This window comes from Manis javanica, chromosome 15, assembly GCF_040802235.1.
Source record: "Manis javanica isolate MJ-LG chromosome 15, MJ_LKY, whole genome shotgun sequence".
Taxonomy (NCBI): domain Eukaryota; kingdom Metazoa; phylum Chordata; class Mammalia; order Pholidota; family Manidae; genus Manis; species Manis javanica.
In genome coordinates, this window is record NC_133170.1 from 5023310 (window position 1) to 5036296 (window position 12987).

Below are 12987 nucleotides of genomic sequence, written 5' to 3' on the forward strand. Positions count from 1 at the left end.
GGCCTTCCAATACTGTGCCTCGTGATTTTGAAGGCTACAGAAACTTGAGGAAAGCAATCGAGAAGAAAGAAGGTTGGAATATTTCCCAGGTTTTTTATTAAAATGTCATTTAAGTACTTAGTTGCTATTCACAAGGAAATGTGTTATAGAATTACAGATTGTTTCAATACTGGATCACCTTGGTGTTCCTAAAAGTAATTATGATTTGATAAAATTGACAAACACTCCAAATACATTAAAAAAATACTTTTAAAGAATGAAATGCTTACTAGTTATGTGCATTAAAATTCAGGCAATTTCTTGTGATTTTAGAATTAACTATCATAATTATGATGGTGACTTAGCTTTGTTTAGGCTAAAAAGACCAAATAGCCCCCAAATTTGACCTTCAGAAAGTATCTTTCAGAAACTTGTGAGCAGATGGGTAATTTTTGACTGGGTGGGCATTGAGATCTGAGCAGCCGTGCTGAGTCACTGGTGGGCTTGTTCTCTTCCTTATTTGGTGTCATCTTTTTATTGGAAAAAAGCATTGAAAGGGCAACAAGGCAAAAGGAAACTGTGGCCTTATTCCAGATAAGATTTACAAGGTGTTTTAAGAGTTTAATTAGAAAAGCAAGTGTTGCTTTTAAAATGTATTTGAAGCCAGCATCGAAAGCAGGGTATTTTCTTCTTTCCCATTTGAAATTCTAGCAAAGTTTAGAAACATATTTCTGAACTGTCTATATAATAAAAAATTACATTTTAAACTCATTCAGAGTTAAGGTTATCTAAACTAGGATCAAGCACTATTTTCCTTCTTTTCAGAACTTCTTTTCATAGATTTTTTTTCCTAAAAAAAATCTCCAGGTTACTCAAAATGACAAGAGAAATAAACTGGTTTCAAAAATGTATTTAAGTATTTTAAAAGCATCACTTTAGAAATTTCATCTTACTAAAAATGAGCCTTTGATAACTTTTACATTGCAATAATTAAACTAATATATTTAAATATGAAAGCTTCCAAGTTATGTTTTCTTAACATTATTTAATGTACATTCCACAATTTCTGCATATTACATAGTATTGTAAAGTTTCAATAATTCTGTTCTATAATTCTGTAACTTATTTAAAGTATTCTATAATTAGAATATAATTCTAATCATCTATAAGTCACACTAGAACTCATCTAGTTAGTATATATTTAGAAAGTTATGTTTACCATTGGAATGAAATTAAGGCATTTCACTGTGAAATTTCTATTTTGGAAGGTCAAAATGAGGTACATAGTTAAAGTGAATGCAAGCAATTCCCCCACGTTAAAGTATTCGAGTCCTTTAAATGTAGTTGATGAATAATAGAGTTTGCTTCCAACTTTTATGCTTTTTATGCAAAAGCAGAGCAGTTCGGTGCTGTAGGGCAGGACCTCTTGACATGAATATGCACACCAGTCACCTGGGGAGTGTGATAAAATGAGAATTCTAATTCAGTGGGACCGAGATGGAGCCTGAGACCCCACATACCTGACAAGCTCCTGGTGCTGCTGACCCTTCCCGGGCTGTGTGTGGACTAAACCCTGAGGGCAGGACTCCAGGACACTGGCCTGCGAGTCATGACCCCTGGGTTTCACCTGCTTGAGTGGATCAACTTCCCGAGGCCACAGTTTCTTTTTCGGTTGTGAACAAAAATGTTGACACTGGTGGTCAGATGTCAACTGGGTTAATCCGCATGATCACTACCGTTCCTTCCAGCTCCAAGATTCTGATTCTGTGTAAAGAGGAAACTTAAATATCTTTCCCTGCTGCTTTGAAAGTTATTTTTAGACATCAGTTTGCTTTAGTTTATTGAGGAAAAGAATATTTGTTGTACAATAATTATCATTTACCTTCTAAAAGCTTAAGTAAGCCTTAAGTGCTTTATAAAGATAAATTAATAATGTAATGTTACAACTGCTGGTTTTCTGCATCAGAATTGGCATGAACAGCCTGTAACGCATGAAATAACTTTACATGTAAGTGAAGAGTAATAATTGTTGAGCTGAAAACTGGTCACTTGGAGGCATTAGGAGGGTGTGTTGGGCCAAGTGTTTGGGATAAGGGGTTGCATGGCTGTCCACCTGAGTAAAAGGGAGTTTGGGTTGGAATGTGAAGCAACGATAATGGAAACTGTGCAGCACCAGTTACAGGGGAGGAAGGGAGACTGCATGGGGAGGGAATGGGGGTGCATTCTCCTCTCCTAGTTAAAGTGTAGGCGTAGACCTCAAGTTTGGTGCTGAGGAACTTGGGGCTGGCCTTTAAATGGGATGATGGATGAAGGGGAAGTTCCCAGATTTTCAGCTTGAACTTCCTGACGGTGGAGAGCCAGCAGTCCTGCTTTAATACCAGGGATGTAAGGGAGGCACTCGGGACATGCAGCATTTTTCTCTAAGAGGATGATTTAACAGCACTCACAGAGCCCTGTTGTAATTTGCTTGATTCCTCCGCACTGAAGATTGTTTTATCAGTGTTCCTACTGGTAGCGTCTTCTTCTTCTAGAGACATGCTGTCTTCCATGCATCTTTCAGTCTGTGCCATTCCAACATAATTAGTGCGTGAGGCACACAGGCAGAGGTGCCAAACGGAGGTGCTCGTGCACAGCCGTACGGATCAGTATATTTAACAAACACTCACTGCACATTTATCATGCACGTCCCCAGGACACTGAGCAGACAGACACGGTCCCTGCCCTTGTGGGGCTTACAGTCTACTGGGGAAGACATAAAGAAATAATTGAATAAGTAAACATAAATAGGGACTCTGAAAAGCGCTTACAAAGGAAAACTCTTTATATTCATCTTCTGAGTACCAGAATAATCTGTGAAAAAACCTAGAATTAAACAGTAGAGTATGATAATAATAACAGGGCTTAGGTGAGATTAAATTTTTAGCCTAGAAGCTAAAAACAAATCCACGTATTAGGGCAATTATTTAATGTAGCAGAATGTCTGAAAGAAATGATAGCCGCTACGAAGTTATCCTGATAAAGTTTTTAAGCACTTTCTAGGGGAATTTTACTTGGAGAATATGGCCTTATTCAAGTATTCTTTTTATTCTCCATGATTTGAAAATGTCATTATAGCTCAAGAAGAAATCTTTCATGTGAGGATTCACTTAAAGTTCACTTCTTAATATTATTTAGCTTGATTAAATGTATGAGTCTCATGAACAGAAGTGTAACTTCTGTGCATAACTGATCATGGTTGCTAAACCCTAAAACAGTCAGAGTGATGAAAATGTAAAAACCTTACTCTCTAGTGCGTCTTCAGTCTTCTTAGGTCCACCAGGGCTGAATTGGTTTAGCTAAAACTGTTACCTGACAAAGTACGTAGTCAGGGCTGCTAGTACTAGATAACTAAAGAGGACGCTTCCATGTGTATGATGAATCTTGTGGCAGACCCTGGAATTTCCTCATCAACCAAAGGTCAGGCTGAATTTCAGACTGTTTTGATGTGCAAAACACATTTTTGTGAGAATATTAAGAGAAACAGCCCCATGCTCTATGTACAGCCTAGGGAAAAAGAGCCTACACAGAAGGGACTTAACACTCTGATTGATGTAGCCAGTGTAGACAAACACTGTGGGCAGATTTATTCTGGATCTTTAAAATTATTTCTAAATGTATTAGGATGTTAAGAAAAGTATATATTTAGGAGATAACAAAAATATTTGTTTCAACTTCCTTTGTGTATCACCTACATTCTAGTTAATTAGCTGTTACTGTGACTGGTTCTTAGTTGTCTCATCAGAGCTCATGATCCAGGATATAATCTGTTTCTCAGTGTTTCTAGAAAATAGGTTTTTCTCCAATGATATAAATCCCTACAGTATTGGTTAAATGGCAATTTCTAGTTTCCTATGAAACATCAGACATGATAACTTTGCTCAGTGAAATGATCAACCCTTCTAGTTTGTTTTCACAAATAGTTGGTGGTCTTTGAAAATCTGGGGGAAAAAAGTGAACAATTTCCCTCCCTACTTTAATACCCTACCCTTTTGTTCCTTTTTTTTTAAAGTGTGGCTGGTAAAGAAGATAATACAGACACTGATCAAGAGAAGAAAGAAGAAAAGGTTATTTCAGAAAGAGAAAACAATGAATTAGAAGCGGTAAGTATGAAAGAATGAACTTGTAAGTTTTAGTCCCCATCAGGTCATTTTTGGTTGCTGATAACTATACTAGCATGTATAGAAGAGATACAGTTGCCGGGTACCCATTCCGATCCACTTCCTTGAGGGCTTCTTTTCTTCAGCACCGCGAGCGATAAAATATTAGCGGCTGTCGATCTTGTGCACCGTGAAAGCGCTGTGTGTGTGGCCAGGATGCTACGGGAGACAGAGGACTCTGTGCTGCGGCCACTCTTAATGAGGGGGTCAGTTTGCTTTGCCAGTATTGTGCCACTGATGGTCACAAATCACATTTTAGGAAGAAAGTCAAGAAGTGAGTGATCGTGAGGATGAAGACGAGGAGGAGGAAGAGGAGGGGGAGGAGGAGGACATCGAAGGGGGTGAAAGCTCTGATGAATCGGATTCCGAATCAGATGAAAAAGGTACTTGCCTCTAGTGCCAGGGACAAGCCTTCATTTTGGGAACTTGTTTGAAGCATGACAGAAAACTCTTAACATTGCCATCTCGTCCTTGATGAAAGCAGCTTTGTAGCTGCCGATCTGTGTATGGCCTCCAGGGCTCGTGCTTCCTCCGTTGGATTTTAGTCATTGTGTGATTTCCATTCTTACTCAGCACGAATAGTAGCTGTTGTCCCTGATGCGTGTGAACGCTCTGTATCTTGTTCCCCTTAATTAGTTTCCGGTTTATCCAGGACGTTGCCCTTCTAGCTGCTAAACGAATACCTGGACGGAGATGACGTTTTCTTGCTCTTGCTTGAAAGCTAAAATTACAACATTTTAACCATATTTTCTTCTTTTTTAAATAGCCAATTATCAAGCAGACTTAGCAAACATTACTTGTGAAATTGCAATCAAGCAAAAGCTGATTGATGAACTAGAAAACAGCCAGAAAAGACTGCAGACGTTGAAAAAGCAATATGAAGAGAAGCTAATGATGCTGCAACATAAAATTCGGGACACTCAGCTTGAAAGAGACCAGGTGCTTCAAAACTTAGGTAAGACTTATATTTAATTCAAATTAAAGTTCCCATTAAATCACCAAAATGGGTTTCTATCTTCTTTATTTTTAGAACAAAAAAAGTTGTATTGGAATCACATCAAATGTGCACTTATTTCATTGTGTTAAATATTATTTGTTTTGATTTTTCATTCTGGTACTTGTCTAGGTATTCAACTGCTTTGTCCAAAGTTGTGGCCAGTTGTTTTAGTGTTTTCATATATGCTGGGGACATTTTAAGTAAAGCCAATCATTATGAAACAAGTTTAGATAATAAAAGAGAGTGATTTAGACACTCTGGCCTCCTGAGGTGTGTTTTGGAGATATTTCTTCCCCAAGGTCAAGTGATGTAAATCTTGAGATGAAAATCCGTGTCTCATAAAAAAAAATATCCTTTGATCTTTTAGGTTCAGTGGAATCTTACTCAGAAGAAAAGGCAAAAAAAGTTAGATCTGAATATGAAAAGAAACTGCAAGCCATGAATAAAGAGCTACAGAGACTCCAGGCAGCTCAAAAAGAGCACGCGAGGCTGCTAAAGAATCAGTCTCAGTATGAAAAGCAATTGAAGAAATTGCAGCAGGATGTGATGGAAATGAAAAAAACAAAGGTATTGATGATGTTTTCCATTAAAATGTGATGTTTGGATGCTTGTGTCATTTGGAACAAAAAAATTTACTGTCGTTCTTACCGTATTCCATATAGAACAAACAACCCAGTCTTAGAAATGATGCACTTCTTTTTGGAAACCAGAAGTTGTGTACCCTAGTCACCCATTATCAAAACCTTTCCTCGCAGTAATTGAAAATCATGCGGTCAGCAGGGCTTCCCTGGCTTTGATGGATATGTCTCCTCTTAAGACTCATATACAAGACTAACAAAGCATTAAATATCTTGAACTTGCAAAAAAAGCACAGAGAATTACCTAATGAACACTGTATCTACTACTTAAGATAGCCATTACAGTTATTCGTAAAGCCTATGTAAGTAACCTTTCCTGGTCATATTCTCCTTTCCCAGAGAGGTAACAACTATCTTGGATTTGGTATTTATGATTCCCCTGCACAGAAAGGTACAAAATGTTTTCCCTTGACCAAACAAGAGTATGTGAACCCTGTTCTCTTATCTGGTTTGTTTTAACGTTTATTATGAAAATCAATACTGTTTCTTTAAAATAGTGAATGTGGAAATGAGTTAGGAAGTAGTGACATGATTATGTTGTGTATTTGCTGCTGCTGCTGATAATAGCTAAAATTATTAGTAACTTGCTATATACCAGGCACTGTGATAAGCAATATATAGGCATTAACTCACTGGATTCTCATAATGGTCTAGTGCCATGAAACTATTATCTCCTTTTTATATATATGTCAGAAAACCAAAGCCTAGAGAAGTTAAGTAACTCTTTCAAGGTCACACAGCTAATGTGACCTTGGGTAATAAGTTAAGTACCCCAAGTCATTCAAGTTATAGAATGACTGAACACTGAGCATAAAAAGCATGGAGCACCAAGCAAGCTGATAGAAGCATATTAGTATATTAGAAATAGAAATGTATTAATTCTGTAAAAAAGAAGAGTTGACCATTTAAAATGTGCATCAAAACATTCCCTATTTCCATGTTATATATTCAGAATTCTAAGAACTTATTTCGGTATGTGTGGTTTATTTAATGAATGTTGTGTTAGGATGTATGTACCTAATTTTTTAGGTTCGTCTAATGAAACAAATGAAAGAAGAACAAGAAAAAGCCAGATTGACAGAGTCTAGAAGAAACAGAGAGATTGCTCAATTGAAAAAAGACCAGCGTAAAAGAGATGTGAGTGGACTTAATACACAAATATTGTACATTGAACAATATCGTTTAATAAATGAAAGAAAATTTTCTGATAACTCTATTAAATGCAGCTTAAGGACAATAAATAAGCATCATTTTTATAATATGGCATTTATTATATGGATTATAGCAATGTAGTATAAGAGCCTATGAAAAATACTATACCATCATTATAAATTTTATTAGAGGCTTATTTTTTAGACTATGAGATGGAAAAAAATGGCAAAGAAAAAAACTCTACAACTAAGGGAGATCAATATTTGCAATATTATATAAGATAGCAGTTTGAGGATGGCTCCACAGATAGGCTCAGAGAGTCTTAGAAATGTTCCTAGGATAATAACCAAGTTTCACTAGAGAGAGGACTTACTAAGAGCTATAAAATTTTCATACTCTTTAACTCAAGAACTCTACTTCCATGGACTCAGGCTAAGAAAATAATCTAAAGTAAGATTTAGATTTTAATATCTAATATCTCTGTTTTAATATCTCCACTTTAGGGTTGTTTGTAATAGTGAAAACTGTAAAAACAACGAAGGCATTTGACAGTAGGGAAAATGGTTAAAGAAATTGTATATAGTCCATTTCACTTAACAGGTTGTTGATCCATTTAAAATTAGGATCTAAACTGCACCATAAAATGAAGAGTGACTGTGACTTAACGTTAAGGGTGAAGTGGCATTTCATATATATGTATTCTTGATTAAGATGAGGGAAAAATTTGAAGGCTATGTACCAGTGTGCTGACTATAATCATTTTAGGGTTAAAAGTTGTATTGATCTGTTTTTCTTCGTTCCAAATTTTTGGCAATATGGTTATTTCATTTATGATTTTTTTTTTCTTTAAAGAAGGCCATCATGGTTTTTTCCCCATTGATGGTTAGGTTTCAGTCTTTGTTCCTTTTTTCTTTCTCAAATTTTTCTAAATCCTCCTTGGAGAAAGCATGAGCATACAGCATATTTCAGAAAATAGAAACCTACTTTGGGAGGTAAAGAGGAAATCTGAGAGAGAGAGAAGGGAGTAATGAGGTAGAAAAGTAGATATTTTAGCCAGCTGACTCTCATATTTATGGCTGTATTTATTTTTGTTTTCCCAGGATATCAGTGCATTTTAATAATCAGGTTATTTTGTAAGTTTCAATTCCTACACATTTTTTGTCTTGTTTAATACCATTATGTTCTTACTGAAAGCAAGTAGAAACACATTCTAACCTGTTGTCTATTTGAGATGTAAAATTGAAAAATGGTTGAGAAAAACTGAGATATAATTCACATAACATAAAATTGTTCTTTTAAACTGTACGGTTCAGGTTTTTAATGTATTTAGAATATTGTGCAATGATCACCACTATCTTATTTCCAGAACATTTCCACCGCTCCTAAATGAAGCCCTGTACCCACAAGCAGTCACTTACATTTTCTTTCTCCCTGGCCCTGGCAGCCACTCAGCTACTTTCTGTCTCTGGATTTGTCTATTCTGGGCATTTATAGAAACGGAATCACACGACATGTAGCTTTTAGTGCCTGGCTCCTTTGATTTAGTGTGATGTTTTCAAGGTTTGTCCATGTTACAGCATGTATCAGTAGTTAATGCCTTTGCATGGCTCTATTAGTAGAGCACATTTTGGTTTATCCATTTTTCAGTTGATGGGCATTTGGGTTATTTCCACTTTGGGACTGTTATTTTGTTTTTAATGAACACGTTTGGATAAGGAGGATAATTTCCTTACAATGTATGCTACTTTCCTCTTTCTTACAAATTCATATGGAATATAGAGAAATAAGTAATGGGCAATTGACTCCTGGAGTGGAATCGTGAATATCTGCAACGTATGTCCATGTATGATACCCCATTATAAAGACGTGAGGCTAGTCTCTCACCTACAAAGCTAACACCAAGACTCCTTCTCCCTCTTATCCATCACTTTGTGCACATATTGACCTTCTTTTAAAAATTGTTCCTCGTCACATTCATCTTTGAACCTTTAGAGAACCAACTATGTTTGTACATGATACAAAAAGTATGAATGAACTTGAGATTTGACTTTTAATAGGAAGAAAGTTAATATAGAAACATGTTTCAAACTACATGTTAATTTTAATTTTTGTCAGTTCTTTCATTTAAAAAAGATTTATTACCTTTGCTTCTATGTCAGTCATTAGAGGCAGTGAAGATGTGGCAGCGGTAAGATAGAGTCCTGTCTTCCTAGAGTTCCCACCTGATGAGTTAGAAACATGCAAAAAGCATGAGATGAATGATGTGTTTGAATCTGGGATACAAAACACAAGGGGTTATTTGTTATTTCACAGAATTTAAGTCCTGTAAGGGATGTTTGTAATCAGGTCCAATTCCTTAGCTTTACCCAAGATCAGAGAAGTAAATAAATGACAGAGATATAGGATCTATGTTCTTTATTAATCTAAAATTTTTTCCTAAGTGACAGCCCTAAAAAATGGCTTAAAGTAATCCATAATTAAATGTCTTTATCAAATAATGTACACAGAAACAAGTTGGTACTCAATCCTGACATGTTATTGTCCACTGATTTTATCCAACATAACATTTCCAAAATTATTATAAAATGCTGTAACAACTAATATATGTTCTCCCTACACATAGAACAGTTATCATTACTGTATATCGTGTAAGATGCCTCTCTTGAAAATAATCGAAGCCGTGTTTCCTCCTGTTTATGCCACAGTCAGGGTAACAAAATGTCTAGCTAAAAATGAAATGAGACATTATTTGTAAAGCATTCAAAAAGTACTTGTAAGTGCTATATGAGTATTTGTTAAATAAAAGTATGTGTCACAGATAACCTAATTTTTCAGAGAGAAATGCATTTCAGTATGCATTTGTGTTTACTGGAATAAAATAATCTCTATCTGTAATAATGGATGCAAGGCCGTTGTTAGCTCAGGTTCCACCAAGAACTCATGGTTCCCAGTGGGATGGGGAAATATGTAAATGTAGGAGCAGGATGCATTGTGTCTTTCAGTGTATGGTTTTAACTTATTCAATATTATTTTATAGCATCAGCTTAGACTTCTGGAAGCCCAAAAAAGAAACCAAGAAGTGGTTCTTCGACGCAAAACTGAAGAGGCAAGTTGACTATTTGGAGGAAACAGTCTGGCTTTGCGATAAATGATGTGTTTCTTTAGACCCAGAGAGCGAATCAGTCTCTGCCGCTATTTCAGGTGACAGCTCTTCGCCGGCAAGTAAGGCCCATGTCAGACAAAGTGGCCGGGAAAGTCACGCGGAAGCTGAGCTCCTCCGACACCCCCGTTCAGGACGCGGGCCCCAGTGCGGCAGCGGGAGAGGCAGACGCCGCAAGGGCAGGAGCCCCGCAGCGAGTGAGGATTCCCGTGGCAAGAGTCCAGGCTTTGCCCACGCCCACGGCGAACGGAACCAGGTCGGTGATTCCCCACACCTGCTGCCCTGGTCTGCGGGGCATCACGAGCGGACCCTGGGATGATTGACAGGCGGTCATGGTTCGGCAGTGTCCCATCAACAAGCACACTTCAGTGATCGTGTGGTTACTTTTTATGTTATTATAGAAAAAAATATCAGAGGAAAGGGTTGACCGGCCGAGCGTTTACTTCCAAGTCAGCGCGCATGAAGTGGCAGCTTCTCGAGCACAGGGTCACAGACGCCATCATGCAGAGGATGACCATCTCCAATATGGAGGCCGACATGAACCGACTCCTCAAGGTGCGGACGGGACGGGGACATGCGCTCCCCCTGAGCTGACTGTCCATCTTAGTTCCCAGATTTGTTCCCTGGGTAAATGTAAGACTTAAGCCTTTTTTTTTTTTGCCTTGTTGAGTTTTGATTTCATTGTGCATGACTAGATGGACATTATTTGTTTTCCTCTTTTTTTAATCATGGTAAGAACAGATTAACAGCAGATCTACCCTCTTAACTCATTTTTAATGAAACAGCACAGTTGTGATAACTATATATACACACATTGTTGTACAGCATATTATGTTAAATCTCATCTTGCATAACTGGAACTTTTTGTTCATCAAACAACAACTGCCTCATACCCACCTCACCCCTCACCCCAGACCCCGCAACTGCATTCTACTTACAGCACCTGTGCGTTGAACTTTTCTAGATGACTATTCCTATGAGTGGAATTCCGTAGTATGGGTCCTTCTGTGACTCTCTTACATCACTTTGTAATGTTCTCAGGGTCCTAGATGAGTATCATTTCTTAGAATCCAACCTGCTTTCTCAATAGCAACGGGAAGAACTCACAAAAAGACGAGAGAAACTTTCAAAAAGAAGGGAAAAGATAGTCAAGGAGACTGGAGAGGGAGACAAAAATGCGGTTAACATCAATGAGGAGATGGAGTCCTTGACCGCTAACATAGATTATATCAACGACAGTATTTCTGATTGTCAAGCTAACATCATGCAGATGGAAGAAGCGAAGGTTTGTGACTTAAAATGTTTAATGGCTTAATGTAAAGTGTTTTTGTATTTTTTGTCATTGAAAGCACTTTGACATTTTATATGAAGGGATTTTTCAAATTTATTAGTTTAACATAGGTCTTGGGTTTCTCCGCACGTATACCACTCCCTACCTGCTGTCCAGAGTTCTCTGCTGATTTGGTGGTATTATTCATTGTTTGTAGAAGGCATATATCATCTCTTAACCCACCTTGAGTTCTTCACTGCTCAGACGTGTGTTACCTTTTCAGCTTAGACTGTATGTTTCTTGGGGTAGGGGTCAGATATCACACTTTCCTGAGGAGCCATATTGGCTAACCCAAAACTGTCAAATAAATGCATGCCGCAATAACAGGCTTTTGCCTTCTGTTTAAATATATTCAGCTCAAAGTAATGTCACATCATGTGCTGGTTTGATGTAGGAAGAAGGAGAAACCTTGGATGTCACCGCAGTCATTAATGCTTGCACGTTGACGGAAGCCCGCTACCTGCTAGATCACTTCCTGTCAATGGGCATCAATAAGGTCAGATCTAACCACACGCTGTTATTGAAAACCTAGGTTTGGTTCCTTCATTGTCATGTTATCTTCTCCAGTGACTCTTTCCTTTTTAATAAAGAAGATTCTTTTCGATTGGAAAGTACTCCTTTTACCTTTGTTTGGAATTAAGAAAAGTCAACAATGTTTGAATCAGTTCTACCAGCTTGTCATCTTTGGTGCTTGGGTATTAAAAAATAGATGACTTAAAGAAGAAATTAATATTTTGCTTTCACAAAGGAAAAAAATCTCTTGGGATGCAAAAAAAAATTTGATACTATTTTTGGCTTAAAACTGATCCTTTACAGCTCAAAAAAAAATCAGAAAGGAAAAAATACAGTTGCACTTCCCTCCTCTTTGAGTGTAAATGCATTTACCTGAGTTGGGATGAAACAAGGTCTGATTTCAAAGTCTGTGTATCGTATGCATTTGCTATTTGATACAGCTCTTTATGTGGCAGAGTGTATTTTGTATGACTTAAGATAATTTTTTTTTGGTATTGTTACAGGGTCTTCAGGCTGCCCAGAAAGAGGCTCAAATTAAAATACTTGAAGGTCGGCTTAAACAAACTGAAATAACCAGTGCTACACAAAACCAGCTCTTATTCCATATGCTGAAAGAGAAAGCGGAGTTGAATCCTGAGCTGGATGCTCTGCTAGGCCGGGCTTTGCAAGGTGATTCGGACTAAACTTCCATTAAATGAGCTGCATGGAAGCTCTGCCCTTTGAGTTTTCTCCACCTCTTCTCCTTTAGCTTCATCGAATAGATGCTATATTTACTTATGCTTTTAACAACTATTCCTTCTCTAATTTGCATGTATATATTTGGGGGGGGGTGCAATTACTGTCATTGCAAGAAGTGATTGCCAGCGTAAGAAAGCTTACTTAACTTTATTAAGCAATTAGTTTTTATAGATACAGAGGACCTACTAAGTTTCTGAATTGGGTTTTTAAGTCATCGAAAATATTAACCAAGTTTCATTACTCTGCTTATCTAACTGCCATAAAAAATAAATTTATAAGTGTTT

General features: G+C 37.3%; 1 protein-coding gene across 9 annotated transcripts in view; it reads left to right on the top strand.

Annotated features, from left to right (window-relative positions):
* Positions 1-12987, top strand: part of KIF21A (kinesin family member 21A) — a 131326-nt gene that overhangs the window by 86553 nt on the left and 31786 nt on the right. For 5 of the 9 annotated variants that reach the window (XM_073223298.1, XM_073223300.1, XM_073223303.1 and 2 more), the window contains exons 12-22: positions 4028-4118; positions 4435-4558; positions 4942-5130; positions 5540-5739; positions 6840-6947; positions 10000-10068; positions 10164-10378; positions 10524-10677; positions 11213-11407; positions 11847-11948; positions 12469-12634. In XM_073223298.1, the coding sequence (XP_073079399.1) occupies positions 4028-4118; positions 4435-4558; positions 4942-5130; positions 5540-5739; positions 6840-6947; positions 10000-10068; positions 10164-10378; positions 10524-10677; positions 11213-11407; positions 11847-11948; positions 12469-12634 (1613 nt within the window). Of the gene's footprint in view, positions 1-33; positions 73-4027; positions 4119-4434; positions 4559-4941; positions 5131-5539; positions 5740-6839; positions 6948-9999; positions 10069-10163; positions 10379-10523; positions 10678-11212; positions 11408-11846; positions 11949-12468; positions 12635-12987 lie in introns of all 9 variants that reach the window. The other 4 variants (XM_073223296.1, XM_073223297.1, XM_073223302.1 and 1 more) reach the window with 1 other exon arrangement.